Below are 22,056 nucleotides of genomic sequence, written 5' to 3' on the forward strand. Positions count from 1 at the left end.
CACGGTCTGGCCCCAGACCGCACATGCGCACTGCCGCTCGGACAGCTCCCGGTCCCGCGCCTTCGCAGTGCCGCGCTGCACCGCGCCCGCCCAGCAGGCGGAGCGATGGCTGCGGAGCCTTCTTTTTCTTTCTGTTTTATTTTGTAACAACATACAAAGCGGTTCCAGCGCCGCCGACCCGCTCGCCTGCTTCCCATAGGAGCACCGTGCTCCCGGTGCTGAGGGTCAGGTCTCACCCCACCCCACGCCGGCGGTCACCACCAGCAGCACTCGGCTGCCCGCAGCTCCGCCTGGCTGCACACCGCGGGCGGCTCCTCACAAGGCCGCGTTGCAGTTTCCCAGCAGCAGCACAGCCCACTCCATGAGGCAAGAGGTGTTGCCGTGCGCAGCCAGCCCTGCCCCGAGCCAAGCAGGGGCTCGGCTTTCACTGGCTGTAGCTGCTGGGCCACGTCCGTCTGCCTGCACTGTGCCACCTTGTCCACCAGCACTGAGCCCCTGCTCAGCCTCACATCACGCTGTTTCAGGGCACAGAAGCTCAGCCTGGCCAGCAGCAGTTAACCAGGGTATGGCACTATATGTGATTTTTAAAACCTGCTTGCTCCTTCTGCCCCCTGCCATGGCCAGAGACTGCCAGGCAATCCTAATCACAGTGGGTACTGAGGAGACTTCAGCAGGAAGGTAATGGCTATGGGCAGTGGGGTTTCCAGTTGTGCAGCTCTGGACAGAAAAGTCCTAGCGCACCAGCCTTCTTCTGATCTCAGCAGCAAGCTCTTCTCTTGGGATATCAACCTACAAAGCAAGCAGAAAGGAGCACTTATCTGCCAGATCCACAATACAGCTCTTCAGTGGAGCTCCAGGAAAACCCAGAGCCTTTTGGGACCAGCTGGATTTTGGAAACACCTCTGAAACTTGCTGTAGAGACATTCTCACCTCCTCTCTTGTAGCAACATCTCGCAACTTGACAACTCCATCCCTCAATTCCTGCTCTCCTATAATGGCAACAAGGGGGATGCCCGTGTCTTCACAATACTGCAGCTGTTTTAGCAGTTTAGGGTCCTTTCTGTACATCATTTCTGCCTAGAAGGAAGCAGTGGTGAATCATCAGTGCAAATTTGCTCTGGTGGATCTTGGAACAAAACAGCAGGCACTACAACTCCACAGAAATCTCACTGCTCCTGCAGCCAGCAGCTGCTTTTAGTGCTCTCAGGTCTCTTGATCTCATGCAGACCCCAATGCTGCACAGCCAGTCAGCAGAGTCAGGCTCTTCTAAAACTTCACTGAGGCTCTCCCTCACTGACACCTTCCAGCACCAAGCCCACACCCTAAATTTACCTTGATTCCTGCATCCCAGAGCTCAGAGATGAGTTTCAGTCTTGCACTGAGTAAATGTTTCTGAGGCGTAGCCACCATCACTTGTGTCTCAGTCGTTCGGACTTTCTCCCCTGAAGCCTGTGGAGACAGACACATTCATGGAAGCACCTGTGTCAGCTGAATGCACCGGGTAGCAGCAGCTCACTTATTTCATCACACTTGACCTAAAAATAACTGAGGGGCTTTCTCTGAAACCTCTTTAGTGATTGCTACAAAATGCTGCTCACAACTGTAACCCGATGGGCTCTATGTTCTGCATGGATGTTTAGGCGGATGACTGGAGATGACTCATCCTCGCCTGCAAAATCCTCCCTCCTCAACACTCAATTTACAAATAACTGCTTCTGAGAGCCCTCCCCCATATAAAACACTGCCAGCAGCACCTACCTTCATTCTGTGCTCAAGGATGGAGAAGATCCGCTCAATCCCAATGCTGACCCCCACACATGGCACCTTCCGTCCCTTGGGATCAAACATTCCCACCAGCCCATCATAGCGACCGCCTCCAGCCACGCTCCCAACACTGACTGACTCCTCTCCATGGTCATTCTCCTGCTGCAGCAGGACAGCCTCATATATCACCCCTGTGTAGTAATCCAGGCCTCGTGCTAGGCTCAGGTCAAAGGAGACCTGCAGGACACAAAAGAAAGCCCTTCAGCAACTGTGGACAGGGGTCCAGGGCTGCCCAGCCAGCAGGGCAGCACCCCCTCCTGCCTCTGCTCCTGCTCACCTTCCCCGCGATGCCAAACAGCGTCAGGTACTCAAACAGCAGCTTCATGTCCCCCAGCCCCTCCTTGGCCAGCTTGTTCTGGGACAGCTTTGGGTCCTGGAGAAGCTGCTCAATCAGGTCCATGCCACCTGCAGGGACAAGTTGTGTCTCAGGTCAGCCAGCGCGGCAGCACCTGCAATGACCCAGGCTGCCACGTGTGCTGCTTTGTGCCCCTCCATCCCTGCCCAGGTCACACCTGTCCCGGCCTGCCTGGCATGGAGGAGAGCAGCTGCACTCATGGGGAGAGCAACAGAGCAGGAGGGAGGGCAAGGGCTGGATCCCACCGTGCTCACCATGAAGCTGGACGTACTCCCCGATGCGATCTGCAGCCTCAGGTGAGAGACCCTTCTCTCCTACCATCTCACTCCTCACTTCCTCCCACGGCATCTACAAAGTGAGTAAAGAGCATCTGTCACTGCAGAACATTCGCATCAGCCACAGCCTCCAGAGGCCCCTGTATCCAGAACATATGCTGGAATGTAACATAATTGTCAGAGAGCAATCTTTACCAATGATCTCTGTGCATCTCACAGAGATTGTTAACTAAGATCACTGAAAATGCCAGGTCTTACTTTTAGCCACTGTTATCAGCCCAGAATCTCTTTATGTCCTTTACAATTACTAATGGCTTAATTATTATGATAGTGCCCTACACCTGACATCCAACCTGAGACTGGAAATGATCTGCTGTAAGAGCACAATGCTTACCTTGTCCAGTTTGTCCAGAGTAGAGCACAAAGTTAAAAGTTTGCTCTCTGGGATGCCACAAATGGCAAACATGCCATTCAAAATTCGTCTGTCGTTAACCTGAGGGTTGGAGAAGCATGCTTAGCTCAGAGAAGACGTTCCACTGCAATTTCTTCCTGCCCTTGTCCAAGGAGTGCTAGAAGCACAGCTGTTGAGAGTCTGCTTGTGTTCTTTGACTGGTGTCTCAATCCCACAGCACACTAGAGCCAGGAAGTGAAGGCACAAATGTGTAAAAAATATCTGGCTCTAGTCTCACCTTAATGAGAAAATCCCCAATCTGCAGCTCACTCAGGATCTCATGCAATATCTTCAGGCACTCAGCATCAGGAATCATAGGGTCAAACTGGCCGGCAATGTCAAAATCCTGAGGCACAAGAAAAGGCAGAGACTCTGGCACAGCTGGGCAGCTGCTGAAGCCTGGCTCTCAGCTGTTCACCTATGCACTCTCCCCCCTCTGCTTGCACAGAGCCACAACACTCACGCACTGGTAGAACTCCCTGTAGCGGCCCCTGGTCGTGGCCGGGTTGTCCCGTCTGTACACCTTTGCGATGTGGTAGCGCTTGATGTTGGTGATTTTGTTCATTGCCAAATAGCGAGCGAAGGGCACCTGGGGGAGTGAAGAGTTAAGGATGGGGACGAGGAAGAACCTCTGAGGTGCAAAAAGCTAAACCTCAATCTCCCCGTCCTCGTTTCACCTACACAGCTGGTACAAATGCCTGAAGCACAGCCTGGCTGATGATGAGTACCAATGTCACGAGAATGCTGTGCTCCTGTAGCACAACTGCACTTCCTCCACAACCACAGCACATCAGCACCTTGCCAACATAGGGTTCTACCAGGTCATTTTGCTTTCTTAAGATGTGACACAAAGAAAATACAACATATAGTGCACAAGAGATTTTTAGGCATGTTGTGGAGATGGAAAAGGCCCAGGATGGATGCCTGCTTTCTATGTGCAGCAAATACTGTTGCTTTCTCAGAACTACCACAACACTGGAAAGGTGGCATGGCCTGGACAGGAGGGCACAGAGCTGGGCACTGTAACAAGGAAGCAGTATGATCAGCAGTGTGGAGCATACCGGATGAACACAGACTAGGGATGAAAGAGTAGCTTTGCTGCAGATACCAGACTGACTGGAAAGGATGTCCACTGGCTAGTGGGAAGGAGCTTTTGGCCACCATAATGGGAAAAAGTTGGGATCTGCAGACAGGTCAGGGCACAGATGATCTACCTAATAACTTTAAACTAAGCAGAGGAGGCTGTAATCTCAGTCTGTCTCTGCTCCTGCCACCAAAGCTGCATATTCTGTGTACAGTAAAGACAGGATACAGTCAAGTCGTAGCGCAGGGCCAGCAGCTCTCCTCCCTGATCCTGCAGCTCGTAGATGAGCCTTGAGTCGTCTCCATACTTCTCCATCAGCATTTCCTAGAGAGAAACGAGGTGACAGTCAGAGGAGGAGGCAAGGCACAGTGAGACACAAAGCATGCAGTCCTCAGCACAGAGGACAAGCAGGGGAGTCAGCAACCTTCGGTCAGGGACCTCTGAGCAGTGACCCCAACCAAAGCTCAGCTGTGAGCCGTCACTGAGGTACAATGTTTGTTCTTCAGTCTGCGAGGCCCGTGAGAGCAGCACGGCCTCTCCATCCCCCTGGAGACCCCCGGCCCCTTGTATAAAGGGCAGGGAACACAAACAGGGTGAGGTGCCCCGAAAGAAGCGCATAGGACAGAAAGGCACCCATTCCCACTGGGGAACCCCGGTGGACGTCCCTCGCCTCCCAGCGCACCGCGAACCACGGCTCCAAGTCCTCACCCGCAGCTCCAGCACGGGGGTGTCGATGGCGGCCGCCCCGTGCCGTTTGAAGCACGTCACCACGGTGCGGAAGAGCCGCTCTCGGAGCGCCATCTGCGCGGGGTGGTGGTCGCGGGTGCCCTGGGCGGGACGAAGAGCGGCCGCTGAGCGCCGGGACAGCGCCGAGCGCACCGCCATGCCCTGCCGCCCTTACCTTGGGCGTCTTCAGAACCGAGCCACACTCAGCACCGGTGGAACCCGCCGCCGCCCGCACCTGCCGGCAGAGCAGCCCGAGCAGCAGCTGCCCAGGGGGCGCGCAGGGCCGGGGGAGCCGCAGCGGGCGCCGGGCGGCCGCGGCGACGGAGAGCGCCCGCAGCATGGCCAAACCGGGACCATAGAGTTCCCACCGCAGGGCGAGACCAGAGCACCGCTGGGGGCGGGGCGCTCCGTCCGGGCAGCCAATGGCAGGCGGCTGAGATCGGAAGTGGCGGCCCGTAGCGCCGCTCTAGGTCGAAGCGCTGCGTACTCGTTGGTGTTTGGGCGGACTGCTTTGCTTTACGACACGAATTCGCACGGAGCGACAGTTCCCGTTCCCTCGTCGCCTGCAGCTCAACATGGCGTCGGGCAGCGGGGTGAGTGCTGCCGGGGGGGCGGCAGGGCAGGGCCGCAGCGGGACGGGCCGCTCTGGAAGCGCGAGGGGCTCAGAGCCTCGGGGCGGCTGGGCCGGGCTCGGGGCCTGCGGGCGGGCCGCGGGTCAGAGCCGTTCGGAGGGGCCGCGGCGGGGCCCTTCGCCTCCGCTGCTCCGCGTGCGGCCGGGGGACGTTCGGGAACCCCAAGAGGTTGAAGGGAGCGGTGAGACCGACCCCCGTCTTCTCTTCTCGGGGCCCGGCCTGCCTCGCGAGCAGCCCTTCTGCTGGAGGATCGGACCCGCCCGGCGGTGTGCGGGCAGCCCCTCCCCGCTGTCCCGTCCCGCCCTGCTGCTTTCCAGCCCCTCTGGGCGGTGGATGAGGGCCTGTCCTGCTGTGTGCTGAGGTGTCTGCCTGCTGCCTCTCTGCTTTGCTCCTGTGTGAGCAACGTGGTTGCTTTGTGGGACTGTTTGGGTGGTGTGGCGGGGCAGTGAGGTCTTGCTGCCTTTGTGGACCTGCGGGATTTGGTGTTGGGAATAGGCTGATTGAGGCAAATAGTGCTGGTGTGACCTGACTGGAGAGCCACGCTGGTTCAAACAGCTCCTCTAATACCCAGAATGGGTCAGCACTGCAGGGCTGTGTTCTGCTGCTTCCTTGCTAAATCTTTTGTTTGCTTGAAGCCACTTGCTGAAAGCAAGCAATGCTGGGAGAGCAGATGGAGCAGAATGCTTGCCGAGGAATGAGGAGCTGATGTTTTGTTTTCAACTGCTTGAGGTTATGACCCTGTTACTTCAAGCTGGGGCAGAGACTCCTGTGTCATTGCATGGGCTTTGATACCAATCAGTCATTTGATGCCAACATCCACAGCAAACACGAGGCTGTGGGGCAGTTTTGTTTTTCAGTCATTACTTACTTGGGAAATACTCTGTTAGGAGAAGAGGTTGGCGTTGCAGCAATCCTTGCCTCTATCAGGACAATTAAGAAAAAAAGTTCTTTGGATAACTTCTATCCAAGATCTTGTCAGAGATCTCCAGCTCACAGCTGGGTTTGCTTTCTTTCATTGCGCTGGCACTGGGGAGATGGTAAAAGATCCACGAACAGCAATTTCCCTTTTATTACAACAGGAGAGTAGAGCAGCAAGTCAGTTGTCTCCTCTCGGGGCTCTGAGAGGCTATGATTTGTGATAATGTGCTGCTATGCAGGAGAACCTAGGTTTTGGAAAATACCCCAAAACATTAATTTGCACTCTGTGATATTTTCTTGTCTTTTGCTCAGGGTGGTTAATAAAACCTGTTATGACATGCTTAAAGTGCTTTAGAAGCTCTGGGAATAAATGAGAATTTTTCTACACTTCCCTAAGGTACTTTCGTTCTTATCAGTAGTTGTTCACTCCATTTGAAGGATTGCCAGAGGAGAAACCATTAAATGACTGCTGCTGCTGCTGCTATAGCTTCAAATGGGATTTATTTTCTTTGGATTGTGATTGGGTTCTTGATTTGGCTGAGCAGAGAGGTGGTGGGTGGGTGTGGGTCCTCTTTTCCCGGAGGTGTTTTAAAATACATCCATACTTTTTTCTTTTTAATATGAAACTGAGAGCCTCTCACTGCCGTTCCAAGTGAAATGCAGCTTTCTAGCTGTGTGGGAGTTATCTTCTTAAGAGGGTAGAGAAGTGTGTGAGCTGTAAGCTCTGACCATTGCTAGGTGTGGTGGCTGTGGCCCTCGCTGCCTGCTGGGCAGTCACTGGGGAGGTGCTGTGCCAGGTTGGTGTGTAAATAGAAAAAGGCATTCTTGGCAAGTCACTTCTGCCCTCAGCAGTGGTGTCTGTTCTTCTGGGTGTGGGGGATTTTTACCCTAGTCGTCTTATTGACCTGGTGCCGGCTGTACCTGAATTCTGCCTCTCTTCACACAGTTTACCCTGTCATTCCCAGTTTAAAGTGCTTCCAGAGGCTGATGGAGGGCCAGGCTGCCTTCAGGATGTTACTTCTCTTCCGTGATTGACTTAAATGGGGAGAGGGGTAGCTCGCTGTGTGTTTCATAGTAACCTTTCCTAATATTTCCATGTCCCACTTTGACTTCTGGCATGTTCAGAGATTTTTCTCTTCTGCTCCCGTGCATGTCTCAGTTTAAAAACTCAAACTGGTTCTTATGATTCAGTAGAAAATTCAGTACTTTGGTTCCCATGACAGGTAAATGTATTGCTGATATCTTTGAGAGCAGGGAGGTACATCCTTCTTCTGTACTTCTGCATCTTCCTGTCTTCCTCGTCTGGTATTTGTAACTGAGATTTAACCTTTGGAAGAAGTTTAAATAATCTGCTAACGACTGTCTTGTGTTCATCAGGTGGTGCCTATGCAGTTTTGGGTCTAACAGTTTCAGTGCCGTTTGTGCCTGTTTTTCAAAAGGAGGGGCTGGGTGATCATCTTGGGAACTATTAAAATAAATTCAAGTGCTCAGTGTTATCCTGTTAGTCCCTGGATATGAAAACAAAGGACACGGGAATGTAGTGCAGCGCCCCTAAGTCACTGCAGTGGCCTTACAGGGCAAACAACTCCACATCTTTCCTCAGCCTTCCCTTAGAGCTAATCAGACTGTACTAAAATGTTAATGCACTTTGTTTCTTCCTCAGACTAAGAACTTGGACTTCCGCCGAAAGTGGGACAAGGATGAATATGAGAAACTTGCAGAGAAGCGGCTCACGGAGGAGAGAGAAAAGAAAGATGGTGAGTAGTGTAGTGTACTGACTGCAGGCAAGCTGTGCTCTTTTGGCAGTGAGTCACCCAAACCCTCTTGGGAGGGAGAGAGCAGCTAGAAATGAAATCCCAAAGGGAAATAGAAGCAATTCAAGGCTGGTTTGCTCCAATCCTTTTTTTCTTTGCTAGCCACTGATTTTTTTTAATTTTTTTTTTTCCCTGACAAAAATAATTACTGAAAATCTCTGTCTCTGTTGGCCTATTCTTTGTGGAGGGAGAGGAACAATCAGCCCCTGCAAACGGGAAGATCTCAAGAGGATGACCCAAGTCAGAGCTGGAGATACTTCACAGATCTGCCTGTTCTTCTAACAGTCTTAATTTTAGCTTTTTAATGAGGTGGTGTCCTTTACTGACCTCAAAAACAAAGCAAAAACCAAGCAAACAACAAAGCGAACAAAAACTCGAGTGCAATTTCTGCACAAATCACATAGTTCGTGGGTTTCTGGCAGACTCCTCTTTGTCAAGGGCAGCATGAAATCCAGCAGGGCAAGCTTGATCTTTTTGCTAGATGCCTGACACTTTTGCTTATGTTCTAGGCAAACCAGCTCAGCCCGTCAAAAGGGAACTTCTGCGGCACCGAGACTACAAAGTGGACCTGGAATCAAAGCTGGGGAAAACCATTGTCATTACCAAAACTACCCCTCAGTCAGAGATGGGAGGGTAAGTCCTGCCCTTTTTGTTGGAATCTGAGTTGTGTTGATAACGCTAGGGTCTGTGATAAAGCAGTGAGCCCTTACAGAGTGCTGGTGGGTATTTTCCCCCTGTGTTTGAGCCTGGTGAGATAGTACTGCACTGCATTATACCTAAACCGTGTCTTCAGCATAATGTGTGGAAGAGACACAGCAAACTGAGCCACTTCCAGTCTTATGGTTTGAGATCAGTGTTGCTTTGCCCTCTTGTAGGAACAGCTGAGGTAGATCTCTGCTTCTCACTTGGGTTTTGTTAGTCAGGAAACCTGCCTGCAATGAGGCATGATCAGCACAGGAAGTGGGAGAAAGAGAGATCCTGATAGCAGCTCCTAGGAGTGGCATCTGGTTGCTGTTTGTTTGGATCATAGAACCGTGGAATCATTTCAGTTGCAGGGGACCTTTAAAGGTTACCTTGTCCTACTCCCCTGCAAAAAATAGGGACATGTTTGGACAAAGGCTGAAAGGGTTCTTAGCTTACCCTAAGCCATCCAGATGCTGAAGAGCCTGCATTAAGTTTGTGCCATATTAAGAGTACGCCTGTTGGTGCCTCACAATCGTAGCCTAGTAGTCAGTAGTGCCAGGGAGAGCCCTGAACAGCAGCCAGGGGTAGAAATGCCAGCTATGCCAAAGCTGTTAAGATGGGTGGAAAGCAGGGAGCTGCTTCTGCAAGGTGATAGGTGTGAGAAGACTTGCCTTGCAGCTGGGTGAGAGCCTACAGCAGGCTGCAGTGAGAGTCCAAGGGGAATCCTGGGCTGTGTGGCCAGTCCTGCTGTGGAGGAGGGCAGCTGGGCATTGGGATGTTGCAGAGACCATTCCACCTTGTTATTTGCAAGTGGAAGGGCAAGAAGCCATGGCCATCATTAATACGAGTCAGCCCTTTTTGGTTTATGTCATCTCTTGGAGTGGCATCAACAATCAGGGCTGGTAACTGCAGCGTTGGCTTAGGTTAGACCTCTGTCAGTCTGGAGTATGGCCTTGCATGTCTTTTCCCTGAAGTAACTTCCTTCTCAGCCTGGATAGAGTTGTGTCCTAAACAAAGGCCTGATCTGTCAGGGTATCTGAGACCGGATGATGCAATTGCTGGGATTGTATTTGTTTCAGTTGCTTCAATGAGGACTTGGGTGTTGTGGCACTGGATTGGTTTGAATTCAGCCCAGATCAGCAGTCTGAGTTAGAACCAGGAGGTCCAAATAACATGGAGATTTTGCATTTTAGGTCATTTCAAATGGTGAGGTTTATCTCATGCTTTGGAGTTAATGTTGGTTTTTTTCTCCCTCTCTCCTGCTAGGTATTACTGTAATGTATGTGACTGCGTGGTGAAAGACTCCATTAACTTCTTGGATCACATCAATGGCAAAAAACGTAAGGACAATTATTCTGCAGTGTTGGAGTGCTGGTGCAACTCTGTAGGCTGTTCCCTTCATACATCACCAGTTTCTGAGTGCTGAACATTTACACATAGATCAAAATGTGCTTTAGTGATTGGGATTTAGGCAGAGTTTACTTTTTAGAGCTGTGGAGATGTTGTCTTTATCTCATGGCAACTTCTCCAGGCTGATGGACCGTTTGTGTGGAATAAACCCAGAAGAAATAGTGAGTCTGGTTAGATAGAATTATTTTTTCCACTCAGAGCATCTGCACTGCATGAAGTTCAGGTCAGCAAATCCTGATGTCTCCTCTGAAAATATGGAGAGAGATTTTTTTTTTTTAATAGCATTGAAACTTAAATCAATTCTTAGATAAGGGAAAAGTATGGACCTTTCACCAATCTAAGAATATCTTTGACTAGCCTATTTTTGGATCATAAGCTTCTTTTTTGTAGAATGTGAGTGTGAAGCTCAGGACCAGCTGGTCTCTGCGGTTTGCTGAAGTGAGGCAGAATCAGAAGTGGGAAGGGATGACCCCCAAGATGCTGTGTGATGCAACTTGTGTTGCTGTCCTGTGCAGCTGTCCAGATGTGATCACACAAAGATAGGCTTCCCAGAGTGCATGTATATATATACACATGGTAAAAGCCACACAGATTCATGTTTCTTCCCTGTTGTTGGGATCATGCAGGTAACTTAGCCAAAGAGAACTGGGAATTCTTTTCTCTTGCCTGTTTCTCTGCTGTATTTTACTTGAATAAGAGGCCAGTGTGGAATGCAGTCAAAACAGGACTTCACTGAATTGACCCCCATCTCATGAGGCAGTATTACTTCTACTTGGCACGTTCAGGGAGTGGGGAAAGTAGAGAAGGTAAAGGAGCAAAAGGATACAATGGCACGCTCTTGGCATGCTGTTCTGCTCCTAAAGGTGATTTTGATTCTCTGTGTAAGTCAACAAATGACTCTTTTTCAAAAAGATGGTGATGTATGTGATGCTGACCTGTCCAACCTTTTATACAGAGGAATACTCAGCTCTCCTTTCTTTAGTGGGAGTCTGCTCCTTGGTGTTGGAACCTTTTAGAAACGGGGGGGGGGGGGGGATGTAAAGAAGAACTGAGGGCTAACTTTCTGTAGCTTGAGGCTGGAAATCCATTGCACTGAGGCCATACGCTTTTATGGGAGTGGGAGGATGACAAAGAAGCACTTTGTCTGACAATGAAAGATCTGCAGTAAGTCTGTTTGAGAGAATCTGGAAGCCTGGCGTGTCTTTGTGCAAGGTCCTGAGATGAAGGCTTGGGCTCTGATTGGAACGTGGCATAGGTCTTTGGTACAGTGTGAGTAAATCTGGGAGCAGTGGGATCCAGCAATGAAGTGACTGAAATCTGATTGTTCTACCAGCACTCTTGCTAGTTCGTGGTGCACAGTTTGAGCTTTCTAGTGCTGCTGCAGGCCTGGGACAGATCTGTGCATCGACAGGCTGCTTGGATCCACCAGGCAGTGTGGGCTGGAGATGTAGCTGGGGGTGACCCTTTCCCACTGGGCTCACTCACTAGTGGGAATCTGCACTAAAAAGACACTGAATTAAAGGCCTGTCTTAATATTTCATTGCTTTGCTTTAGCTGGAAATGTCCCATGTACTCAGGGTCTCTTACTGCAAGCTGCTTCCTTAGCTTCTCCCGCAGCCAAAGGAAGCCAGCTTGCTAGTTTTATTCTGAACCATTGTTCAGTGCTCCAGTCCTTATTTCCCTGGTCCAAGATAAAAACTTCCAGAAGTATCAGAACACCGACATGGTCAGGAGCTCCCGAGCATGGAACCTGAAAAGGTTGCATCTTCCTCTTTGGTACGAGTAATACAAGGGTCACTCTAGTCACTGACTTGTCTGAGTTCTGGTATACCCTTAAATCCCAACTCATCTCTGACATAAGAAATCCCAGTGCGTGAAGCGTGAACCAAATGAAGGCAGGAAACGTTTGCCTTTCAGGGGAGGAGAGGAAGAGAGCACTGCTGTGTCAGAGCCTCCAGGCTGAATCTGAGTTACCTGGTGTGTCCTTAGGGAAGGATGGAGTTGAGAGGAATCCCTGGTGGCTGGGCACTCTGTGCAGTGTCATGCTGATCTCTGTTGCACAAGAACATGAGGACAAAGCTGCTCCCTGTGCTTTGAGTGGTGGTGGGGTGCTGTGCTGAGATAGCTGAACTGGGAGCAAGGAGGGGTGCTGTGTGCAGACCTTTAAAGGCTAAGGCTGTTGCTGAACATGGCTAGCTGTGTTCCTCCAGACCAGAGAAACCTGGGCATGTCCATGCGGGTGGAGCGCTCCACGCTGGACCAGGTGAAGAAGCGCTTTGAGGTGAACAAGAAGAAGATGGAGGAGAAGCAGAAGGACTATGACTTTGAGGAGAGGATGAAGGAACTCCGCGAGGAGGTGAGCGTGGGCAATAGCTGGCAAAGCAGAACCCCTGAGGAAAGCAGCCCTGGTTCCTTATCCTGTTAGCAGAGATCTTGTACTTGGTGGTGTGGGCTTCTTATCTGCTGCTCAGAGTGGGTCTGTTTACTTGCTGCTTGTTTTCTTAAAAATAATTTCTGTTGTGGTCCCTGGAAATCCTTTTTTCTTCTTTATGCATGATGCTACTTACTTTTGATACTTAAAGTTTCTACTAAGAGTACTGCAGCCCTGACAGTACACCTTCTTTGTGCCCCATTACTTGTATTTGAATTTACGTGCTCTGATAAACAGAGCAGTATACTTGTCCATGGCCTTCATGAGGTGTGCCATGGTTCTGGGGATTGCTGATTCCTTCTCCACGTGGCACATTGCTTTTGTGTGGCCTCCCCAAGTGAAGGAGGGCTTTGTGAGTGGTGTACTGTGCTGTGGGATGTGTGTGGAAGGAATGAAAGGCATCAGATTCCCCTCAAACCTGGGCTTAAGTGCCAGTTCACTGAAATGAAGATCAAGTTTATATCTGAGAAACAACTGACAGAATTCTGACAGTTAAGGAGCTTCTCTGCATGCTTCTCCTTCATCAGCAGTCATAAAAACCAGACGTGCTGCATGTTTGAGTCTCCCTGCTGAAGCTCCCAGCTTTGCTTCACAGTGTGCAAGTCCTAATGTTTGGCAACCCCATGCTCCGTCCTGAAGCAGGCCTTGGTGCTGCTGAGCCTGCTCAGTCTGGGGGAGGCAGGAGACAATGCCTTAGCATGCAGTGGGTAGAAAAGCTGTTGCCAATCTATGCGTGACAACAAAGAAATCATCAGCAGCGGCTTTTGGTGCAGTTTTCTCCAGGGCCTGGCTGTCTTCAATAGCTACAGAGCAGTGGATGGTGATGGGAATGGCAGGATCAGTTGCTAAGTTGGGAGCTGCAGCCATACTTATGTGTCGCCCAGTACCAGCCTGGCACCGTTCCAGGGCTTGTGATCCTTACAGAGCAAAGCATTTTGATTAGTGCAGTGCAAGCTCTTTGATGCCAAAACCCCCAAAGCCACTTAGAGCTCAACTTCTGTTCCAGTGAGCAGCTGTCACTCTGCCACACTGACAGCCAACAGGCAGTGACATTCAGCATCACAGCCACTGTGTGATGGAAATGCCTTTTGCTCTCCGAGCAGCCCCTTCTCACCTTCTCGGTGTTGATTCCAGGTGAAACCTCTGCCATTTGCTTGAAGTGAGAGCTGATGATTTCATGGTGCATCGCTTTGGCTGCGTCCTCTGTGTGCGGCTTCCCTCCTGGGGTGGAAGTGGGTGGTCTGTAGGCAGTGGGAAACCTCCTGGGAGGCTGCAGGCCAAGATTTCTGCTGGCTGTTTTATTTCTTCAGATACAATTTGGGTTATGCTGGTAGGACTTGGATTTTGAGTTTACTGTGCAGTGCCCGGTGTCTTAAAAGCTTACCTAACTCAGGAAGTTCAGATTATTTTGCTGTTCTTTTCCTTGCTGCAGGAGGAAAAGGCCAAAGCCTACAAGAAGGAGAAGCAGAGAGAAAAGAAAAGGAGGGCAGAGGAAGATTTGACTTTTGAAGAGGATGATGAAATGGCAGCTGTGATGGGCTTCTCTGGTTTCGGCTCAACCAAAAAGAATCACTGAGAAGCTCTGGACTCTCTTCTTTGTTGAAGCAGATTGTTTTTACCCAGGGGACTCCGGATAATTCTTTTAAGACTTGACTGAGGACTTGTATGTAAATCTCCCAGTAGAAGTTGGCCAGAGGAGTTGAAAAGCGATTCTGTGCTCTACCTGTGCTGCAGAACAAACTCCACCTGTCTTTAGCTTCCCATCTCCTTCTGTGTCCTAGATCTGGCTGCTCGTCAGTGCTCTTCAGCCTTGTGTATGCAGGGAGACGTTCTGCTGGGTACAGTTTTGTGTCAATAAAGTGCAACAGTTCTGTACAGATGGCATTGTTCAGAATTATTTTAGTTGTCAGCTGGGCATCGTTGTTCTGAGGTCGTGAGGTGCAGAGAGGCGTTCAGTTTCTTTTTGGATCACGTAATTGAAGGAATTGTGCCACGGTGAGCGGTGCTGTTTTGTACAGCCTGAACCTTTTGGCTTGTGCTAAGCAGAGCTGGGGGCTGCATGGAGTCTGGGTTACTGAAATTTTCCAGTGTTTTATCTGTAAGGGATACCTCCCTGGTTTTCTTCGTGTTTTGTGCCATAACTTTGATATCTTTAATCCGGGGGAGAAGCTCCTCCCCGGAGCTGATCTAGGATAGAGCAAATGAAAGAACAGTGTGTGCGATTTGCCCAGAATAAATGGATAGTTTTAATTGGCCCTTTGGTGGGAGTTTGAGTCCTTCTTTGTTTTGAGAGCCGATGTCTCCTGTGGTGCACATAGCTGCTGGTGGCCTTCAGGGGTGCTCCGCAGAGGCGAAGGCAGAGTTTGCCTGTTCTCTCCCTTAGGGGCACTTGCTCAGCTGCCAGCTTTCCCCTCTGCAGGCAGTTACTGCCATTTTTGGGGGTTTTAACGTGGTTCTTCAGATGCATGTGAGAAATCGGGAGGGGGATGGAAGGGTGGGCAGCACTGTGGGCCTGCATTTCCATTAGGCAGTCCAAGAGCAGACCAGGCTGCATTCTAGAATTTACCAGCCTTCATATATCAAGGGCCACTTTTAACCTGTCTACTGGCTTCCAGTGTCATTTCACCTCTGCCCTCCCCTAAATCCTCTTCATTTCTGCTTTTATTTACTTGTGTGACTCATTTCCATCTCCAGTTAGGATTTATGTTTTGCGTTGGCTGGGTTTTCATAGCTCTGTCTCTGCTCCCTTTCTCTCCTCTGTCTTTTATGTACATTGATGAGATCCTTGTTCTTGCCCTTCTCTGTACTTTTATGAAATTTCCGACCCGAGGAAGGCTGAAGTGTGTTTAGCCTGCTCTTTCTAATACATCTAGAACAAATCCTGTAATGCTCTGCTGCTGTTTTAATTCCTTAATCTTAGACTGCTGACAGCTTCATTGCCTCAGGTCTTTCCACTTCAATTCAGATTATAATCCCCGTTGAAGATGCTATTGAAATGATATATAGCCAGTCAGATACAACTGTCCTTGGAGATTTGACCCTTTTAACTTGGCAATCCTCAGACTTCAGCAAACACTCCCTGAGCACTCGAGCTGGAAGGCAACTTTCATTCCAGCCACGTCCCCAGCGCTGCTCAGACTGCAGCACGTGGCTCCTGCTGAATGGGAGAGAGGAGACGCTTGTGCCTTTGTGCCCTCTGGGGCAGCAAAGGGATGCTGCCACGGTTCTGTTTCATGCACATTAAAAGTTTAGGTTGTTTCAGACAAGATTTAGTAGCAGCCATTTTATCTCAGCCACCAGCTCTGCAGACGATCAGACACTCACTGCAGCCTGAATGAAGATGATTGGACAAATGCTTTTGGGCCGGGCCGTGGTCCAACGGAGGACCTGGGGAAGGGACAGAGGCTGCACTGCACCCTTGGCTTTCCCAGTTTGTGCCCTTGGTTTCTCCACGGAGCACACAGCACACACTGGGGTGAGGGGCTCCTCCATGCCCTTCTCTCATTTCCAGGTCTGCTGGAGCCTCTCAGAGCCCACTGCCTGCAGCTCTCCATCACTCTGTGCCTCACATGGGAGATGGGGGAGGAAATCCCTCTGCAGTACAGCACGGTAGGAGAGGCTTTTTTTTTTTTTTTTTAAAAAAAACAGTTTCTGTCCCTCGATTAAAGCCCTTTCCTTAAGCTCAAGTCTGGGGTTGTTTGCAGCCTTGGACCAAAGCCCTTTGTGGCACTGAGGGAAACCAGCTGCTGGTCCCTGCGCTGAGGCTGCTGTCCCTGTCCCGGGGGGAGCACAGCTCTGCCTGCACGCGTGCTGGGAGCAGTGGTGTGTGCAGCCACAGATACAAGCTGCTGCCGGATTCCCAGCAGCGGGAGCTGCCTCTAGCCAAGGATGAAAAGCTGGTTTCATGGGAGGAAATAATGTTTAGAGAAGAGACAGATAGCATTCCCTGCACACTTTGCGTTAACTCTTTGCTCCCACTGCTGCCTGGTGCTGCTATGGAGTCTTAATCCATTGCTCTGCCCCCAGCACTCGAGCAGCATTGTTCTTGGCTCTTCTCTAGCACTTTCACCTCATGCTGGATGTTGGATTTGCCCTTGCAGATCTTGGGGTTTCACCAGGACGAGGTGGGTCTCAGCTTGGCCTCTCTCCCTCCCTCTTCCTGCCACCAGCAAATGGTGCCCAACTGCTCTGTGCCATCTGCCTCCTACTTTGCTCTCACCTCACCTGCAGCCCACTTTGTGCAGACCTTCCAGGGGTAAGAAAAGGCCCAGCTGGGAGCTGGCAGGGGAAGGAGGGACATTTCCATTGGGTTCAGCACCTCGGTGGAGGGTGCAAGGCCCCTGGCTGGGGTGGTTGCTCATAGTGTGCGGGATGCCACTGGACCACCATGCACCTCAGGCCAGGCAGGCAGGGGGATGCTGGCAGCCTCAGCCTGCCCATTGCTGCTCCATCCCATTAAACATTGATGGCAGTGTTTGGAGAAGCACTCAGGCAGCACGGCAGACCCCAGAGAAAACAGAACTCCATTTTATTCTCACATCTCCTCTTCCAGCCCTCTTCCTCCCTGATCTCATATTAGGGGGGTGGGGATTGAAGCCCTCTGTGGAGGCTGAGCACCACACACGATGTGGGGCTGCCCCCCCCCCTTCCTTCCTTCAGAGAGAAGTGGGAGGCTGCTGTGCAGCCCATCACTGGAGGTGCCCAAGGCCAGGCTGCATGGGGCCCTGGGCAGCTGAATCTTGTGGGGGCCACAAAGCCCATGGCAGGGGTTGGAACTGAATGACCTTTGAGGTCCCTTCCAAACCAATCATTCTGTGATTAGGAGGCAGCCCCTGTGGCTCTCCCATGCCACCAGATCTACTCCTGCAGCTGTGTGTGGCTGGAGGGCTCCATGGCTTTGTGAGCGTGAGGGGGTGTTTCTTCATTGCAAGCAAAGCAAAAACCATCATCAGCTGGAGAGCAAACAGCCCCAGGCTGCAGAGGGGAAAAGATGGGGAGGAGAGGAGGAGCAGCACAGGGCTGCTTTGGGGCAGCTGAGCCCAACCAAATCCCACGCGTGTGGGTGCCTTGGGGTCCCTTGCAGGGCAGGATCCGGTCCCTGCCCACAGCACTGCCATCCGCCGGGCAGCGCGGAGCCCAGCAACACGGCCATGCCTTTGTTCCTCCTCTTTCTTTTCTACCTCCGGATTTTTCCTCTGCTTCCAGCCTGCTGTGTGTGCATCACCCCCTCCCTGCCCACAGCTCCTGCCTGGTTTTCCTTCCCCTCTCCAAATACGTCCTCCTCACCCTCCTCCTCCGGTGCTGCTCCCCGCACCAGCACTGCCTCCCAGAATCCCCCGCCGTCGCTCCCTGCTTCCCCACATGCCCTCGTCTCACTTTCTGTCTCCCCTTCTCTGACAGTTTGGGGGAATCTGTCTGTGTCAACGCACGAATTCCATTATTTATTGGCTGAGCGAGGCGAGGTCCTACACTCGTCTGTAATTGTCTGCAGATCAAAGCTCCTGCTGATGGCAGCTTCGCCTTCCCGCAGCAGAACACCACCCCCAGCCTCCCGGGGGGGTCGGACTCGTGCGTGTCGCACCCTGGGCGACTGATCTCTCCGGCAGAGAGGAAAGAAGTAGGGCTGGGGGGAGGGGGGGGGATATGTGGAGCTCCTGGGAGCAGATGGGGATGCTGGGGGCATCTCAGGGGGTTGTCCTGGGGGGTGGGGGGCAGGTAGGGGTGGTCCCTGACCTGAGAGCGAGGACGTGAAAGAAAGTGAAGGGCGGACTGGGAAGCTGGAAAAATTCCCATTGCTGTTCAGAGCTGGAAAAACTGGAATTCCCTCTCCAGAGATGAATCCCCAGAGGTCCACGGTGGCTCCACAGAAGCAGATGGCTACAAAAGAAATGAGGATGGAGGAGAACATGCCTCTTTTTTTCTGCCTTTCCTTCCTGAAACAGCCAACCTAGCCCAGAGACAGGGGGCTTTGAAGTGAAATGCAGACACGTGTTTGTTGCCCGGGTGTTGATACAAGGAGGTGTGTGGGGAGAGGGCAAAGATACGTTGAACCCAACTCCTGCAAGGAGAGGAGAGGTTTCAGGTCCTAGGCCCAGGACCAGGGTGCTCCAACAATGGAAGCTGCTGGAGTTATGTTAGAGTTATGACCCGTAGTCCTTTGGGAGCTGGCAGCATGCATCCTTGTGGCTGCAGGACCATAAGAAGGGCAAATTTCTTGTAGCCTCACCCACAAAGAGGGGACAGCTGTCGTGGTTCCTATGCTGGAGGATGTGAAGTCACTCTGAAGCCCTCTCCCCACAGACAATTTCCCCATGTCATCCAGATACTCTGGGGAACCTGGACCTGATGAACACAAATCTGTTCTACATGGATCTGAGGACACCATTGGCAGTTCAGACAGCCTGACCCCCTCTCACCCATCAACACGCAGAGATGAATGCCCCACGGGGGGCTATGTGCCTGCAGCTGTCCTTTTACCCCCGGCATTTCCTCCTTGTGACACTTCCCTGGCTCTGCAGTCAACCCTCCTCCTTCTTTCTGCACAATTTAGGCAGCCTCACTTCAGCTTCCCCCTGAAAATTCTTGTTCCAAGCCTTACATCACTTGTTTTGTTTGTTGGTTGGTTTTATCTTCTGCCAAAACTTGGGACACAGGCACCATGTGCAGCATTCCAGGAACCCGCTGCCTGATAGAGGGGGGCATCATCTCTCCTCCAAACATCTTACCACTGCCCACCATCTCATCCCCACTCACTGAGCCCTCCCTTCCCAGAGCCCCAGGAGAGGTGATCTTCTCCCAGGGTATTCTAGGGGAAACCTCCCAGAGGGTGGTTAGGAGAGGACAAGTCTCAGGCCCCGGGGTAACGGAGACCCAGCTCTTCTTCTGCTTGGGATCGGAGCTAATTCCAGAGGGAGAAGGCAGCAGCTATGGAGTGATCTCCCTGTGCAGTCTTGGGATTGCAAGAAAGTCTCCCCCTCTGAAATGGGAACGGAGACAATGGCTTTCTGAGTTGCCATGAAGTTTATGTCCTGTAGGGAGGATGCAAGAAAGCATTACTGACGTACCCTGGCCATCAGTGCCCCTTGCCTTTGTGGCCACTTCACCTCTGATTGGAGTGGGCTGCTACAGCACGAGGCTTTCAGAACCCCAGAGCAGCTTTGGTCACTGCGGACACCTGGAGGTCTGTTGTCCCAGCCCCGCTCAGAGCAGGGCTGGTAGATCTGCTGTATCAGGGCCTCATCAAGGATGGCGACTCCTAGCCCTGCCAGATCCCTATGCCAGAGTTTTACCACTCTTACAGTGAAGCTCTTTTCCCAGTATCTAACAGAAATTTCCCCAGTCCAGTCTGTGCCCACAGCTTCTCATCCTGTCTCTGTGCACCTCTGAAGGGAGACAGGCTCCATCTTTCCTTTAGAGAAATAAAGAGGGCAGCTAGATCCCGCTCTGTGCTGTCTTCTTCAGGCTGATTCATCCTCAGCCTCTCCTCAGGGCACTGCCTGTATCACTATCAGTGACTGACACTGCACTTGCTCCATTTTATCAATGTCTCTCTCATACTGGAGATGCCAGCACAGTTGTAGCATGGCTTGATGTATGTTTAATGCTTCACATCCCAGCACTCAAGGGCAGGCAGGGTGCCCCACCAGCACCGATAGCACACTGAGATGGCCACCACCCCCTTCAGGGCACTGCTTTCTCCTCCGAAGGGATGGCAGGGGCAGAAGCTTCAGCAGGGAAGGATCCTGGTGGCTCCCAGTAGTCAAACCTCAGGTGTCTGACCCTGTGCTGCTCATCAGCTGTAGGCCAGTGAGCAGTGACTCATTCCCAGCTTCCACCAGGAGCCCTCACTGTGCTTTCTCTCACGGGCAGTGCAAACTATAGCTGCTCTAGCTTCCAGCAAGAAGGGAGCAACAAACCCACACGCATGGCTAGGCACACGGGAGCCTTGGGGAGCTGGGGGAGGGGATATGAAGTCTGACAGGGACCGATTCGCTTTCAGACCCTTCTTCTGCCCCAGAAAGTGGAGGGCAGGGACGTGGAGTGGCAGTGAGGCTTGGTGCTGGCTGGCAGTGGGGTGCTTCCCCCCACTTCGCTCCCTGCGTGGCTTTTCTGAAGCGGCTCAACCTGCAGCATCTCCTGCTGCATCCCATCCCGATCTGCCAGCCGCCCTGCCAAGGCACATCAGTGCTGACCCGCGGCAGCCGGCCACCTGCTGCTGTGCCAAGGCGTCTCGCAGCAAGCCAAGCCCCCCTTCTTGTGGCTTCCAGCGCCTTCCCAAGCGAGCTTCTAGCTGTGCTCTGGCTCCTCACTCCATGAGAACCGGGGCTGAATGCTCCCCTGAATGAAAGGGAGAATATAAAATCTGCGGGATGTGAGCGGGGTGGTAGGGGGGTGTTGGGCTGTCCCCATGCCATCTCCCCCATTCTGCTGTCCACTGCCATGACCCCCCCCTTCCCGGAAAGGTCTCTCTTGAGTCCTCATTCCTCTGCAGCACCCATGGTCACCCCACAGTCTGTAACATTTTCCCCAGGGAAAGGGATCTCGAAGACAACCCGTGTCCTCCACCCCACAGCTTCCCCTTTTGGCCTTGGTCCACTGAAGTCCTGGACATGGGGAAGAGAAGGATCTGGAGGGACTGCAAGCAGTGAGAGTTTCTATGGTTGGTAAAGCACAAACATTGGGGTGGGGTGATGCAGTGGGAGGACACCGAAGGAGGACTGGGGGGAGGGAGGAAGGGAGCAAGGTTTGGGGAGGTGAGGAAGAGGGGCTAACGGGCTGTCCCATTACCTTCCTTAGGGAAAAAAAAAAAAAAAAAAAAAAAAAGGAGAAGAGGGATAGATTCTTCCCTACCTCCCCAAAAAGGAAAAAGTGATGAGCTGCACTGGGGGACATCGCGCAGCAGAGCTGGAGAAGCACAAACAGGACCGAGCCGAGGGGGGCGGGGGGAGGATTCCTCCCGGAGCACATCGCACCCGAGGGGAGGAGAATGAATATTTAAATCTGAATTAAACAAAAGGGTGAAAACAGCTCCGAGGATTTCCCGGAACGCATTTGGTTGGAAACGGGAGTGGGAAAACGAGTCCCTCACGAATCCCCCCCCGCCCAATACCTCTCCGTCCTGAGCGTTCCTCCCAGCTCTCTGGAGCGTCCCTCCCCCGTTCGTCTTAGCTTCTCTAGCGCTGGGGGAGACACAGATCTGCGATTTGGGGGGGCGTACGGGAAGGGGGGGGATGGGGAGGCGGACACGGCCGATCAGGGACGAGAGGACAGATCAGGGGTTGTGGGGTCACAGCAGGGATAAGGAGGATGAAATGGGGAGGGGGTGGCCCTGGCTCGGAAGGTGGTGCAGAAAACGTGCCGGCAGCGATAGGCGCTTACGATACAGCTTGAGCTTCACTTACCAGGAGTCGTCCGATCCCACCGCTCCCTCTCGGGTCCGAGCCCACGCGTGA

General features: G+C 52.1%; 2 protein-coding genes across 4 annotated transcripts; one reads left to right on the forward strand and one right to left on the reverse strand.

Moving 5' to 3' along the window:
- Positions 1-119: 119 nt before the first annotated feature.
- On the reverse strand, positions 120-5,102 carry LOC100547230 (histidine--tRNA ligase, cytoplasmic-like). 3 transcript variants are annotated; one of them, XM_085236469.1, is made up of 12 exons: positions 4,891-5,102; positions 4,698-4,817; positions 4,218-4,313; positions 3,369-3,494; positions 3,144-3,251; positions 2,849-2,947; positions 2,434-2,527; positions 2,102-2,229; positions 1,759-2,001; positions 1,333-1,449; positions 931-1,077; positions 120-789 (listed from the first exon to the last, which is right to left on the reverse strand). In XM_085236469.1, exons 1-12 carry the CDS (start codon positions 5,053-5,055, stop codon positions 733-735), a joined length of 1,500 nt encoding a protein of 499 aa, XP_085092595.1. In that variant the 5' UTR covers positions 5,056-5,102; the 3' UTR covers positions 120-732. The 3 variants fall into 3 exon arrangements, with proteins under 3 accessions (XP_085092595.1, XP_085092597.1, XP_085092596.1); XM_085236471.1 differs by lacking the exon at positions 4,698-4,817; XM_085236470.1 differs by lacking the exon at positions 2,849-2,947.
- A 50-nt stretch (positions 5,103-5,152) lies between these two features.
- Positions 5,153-14,859, forward strand: ZMAT2 (zinc finger matrin-type 2). Its single transcript, XM_085236472.1, has 6 exons — positions 5,153-5,308; positions 7,929-8,022; positions 8,589-8,712; positions 10,030-10,103; positions 12,384-12,529; positions 14,037-14,859. Exons 1-6 carry the CDS (start codon positions 5,291-5,293, stop codon positions 14,178-14,180), a joined length of 600 nt encoding a protein of 199 aa, XP_085092598.1. The 5' UTR covers positions 5,153-5,290; the 3' UTR covers positions 14,181-14,859.
- Positions 14,860-22,056: the final 7,197 nt, after the last annotated feature.

This window comes from Meleagris gallopavo, chromosome 15, assembly GCF_905368555.1.
Source record: "Meleagris gallopavo chromosome 15, MGAL_WU_HG_1.1, whole genome shotgun sequence".
Taxonomy (NCBI): Eukaryota; Metazoa; Chordata; class Aves; order Galliformes; family Phasianidae; genus Meleagris; species Meleagris gallopavo.

Excerpts from the sequence above, each read along its gene's own strand:
- LOC100547230 (XM_085236469.1), bottom strand. The coding sequence starts at position 5,055 with ATGCTGCGGGCGCTCTCCGTCGCCGCGGCCGCCCGGCGCCCGCTGCGG. Across the intron at positions 4,818-4,890 it reads CGGTTCTGAAGACGCCCAAG|GGCACCCGCGACCACCACCC; the intron begins GTAAGGGCGGCA and ends CGTCCCGCCCAG. Across the intron at positions 3,252-3,368 it reads ACAGGGAGTTCTACCAGTGC|GATTTTGACATTGCCGGCCA; the intron begins GTGAGTGTTGTG and ends CTTGTGCCTCAG.
- ZMAT2 (XM_085236472.1), top strand. Across the intron at positions 8,023-8,588 it reads GGAGAGAGAAAAGAAAGATG|GCAAACCAGCTCAGCCCGTC; the intron begins GTGAGTAGTGTA and ends CTTATGTTCTAG. Across the intron at positions 10,104-12,383 it reads TCACATCAATGGCAAAAAAC|ACCAGAGAAACCTGGGCATG; the intron begins GTAAGGACAATT and ends GTGTTCCTCCAG.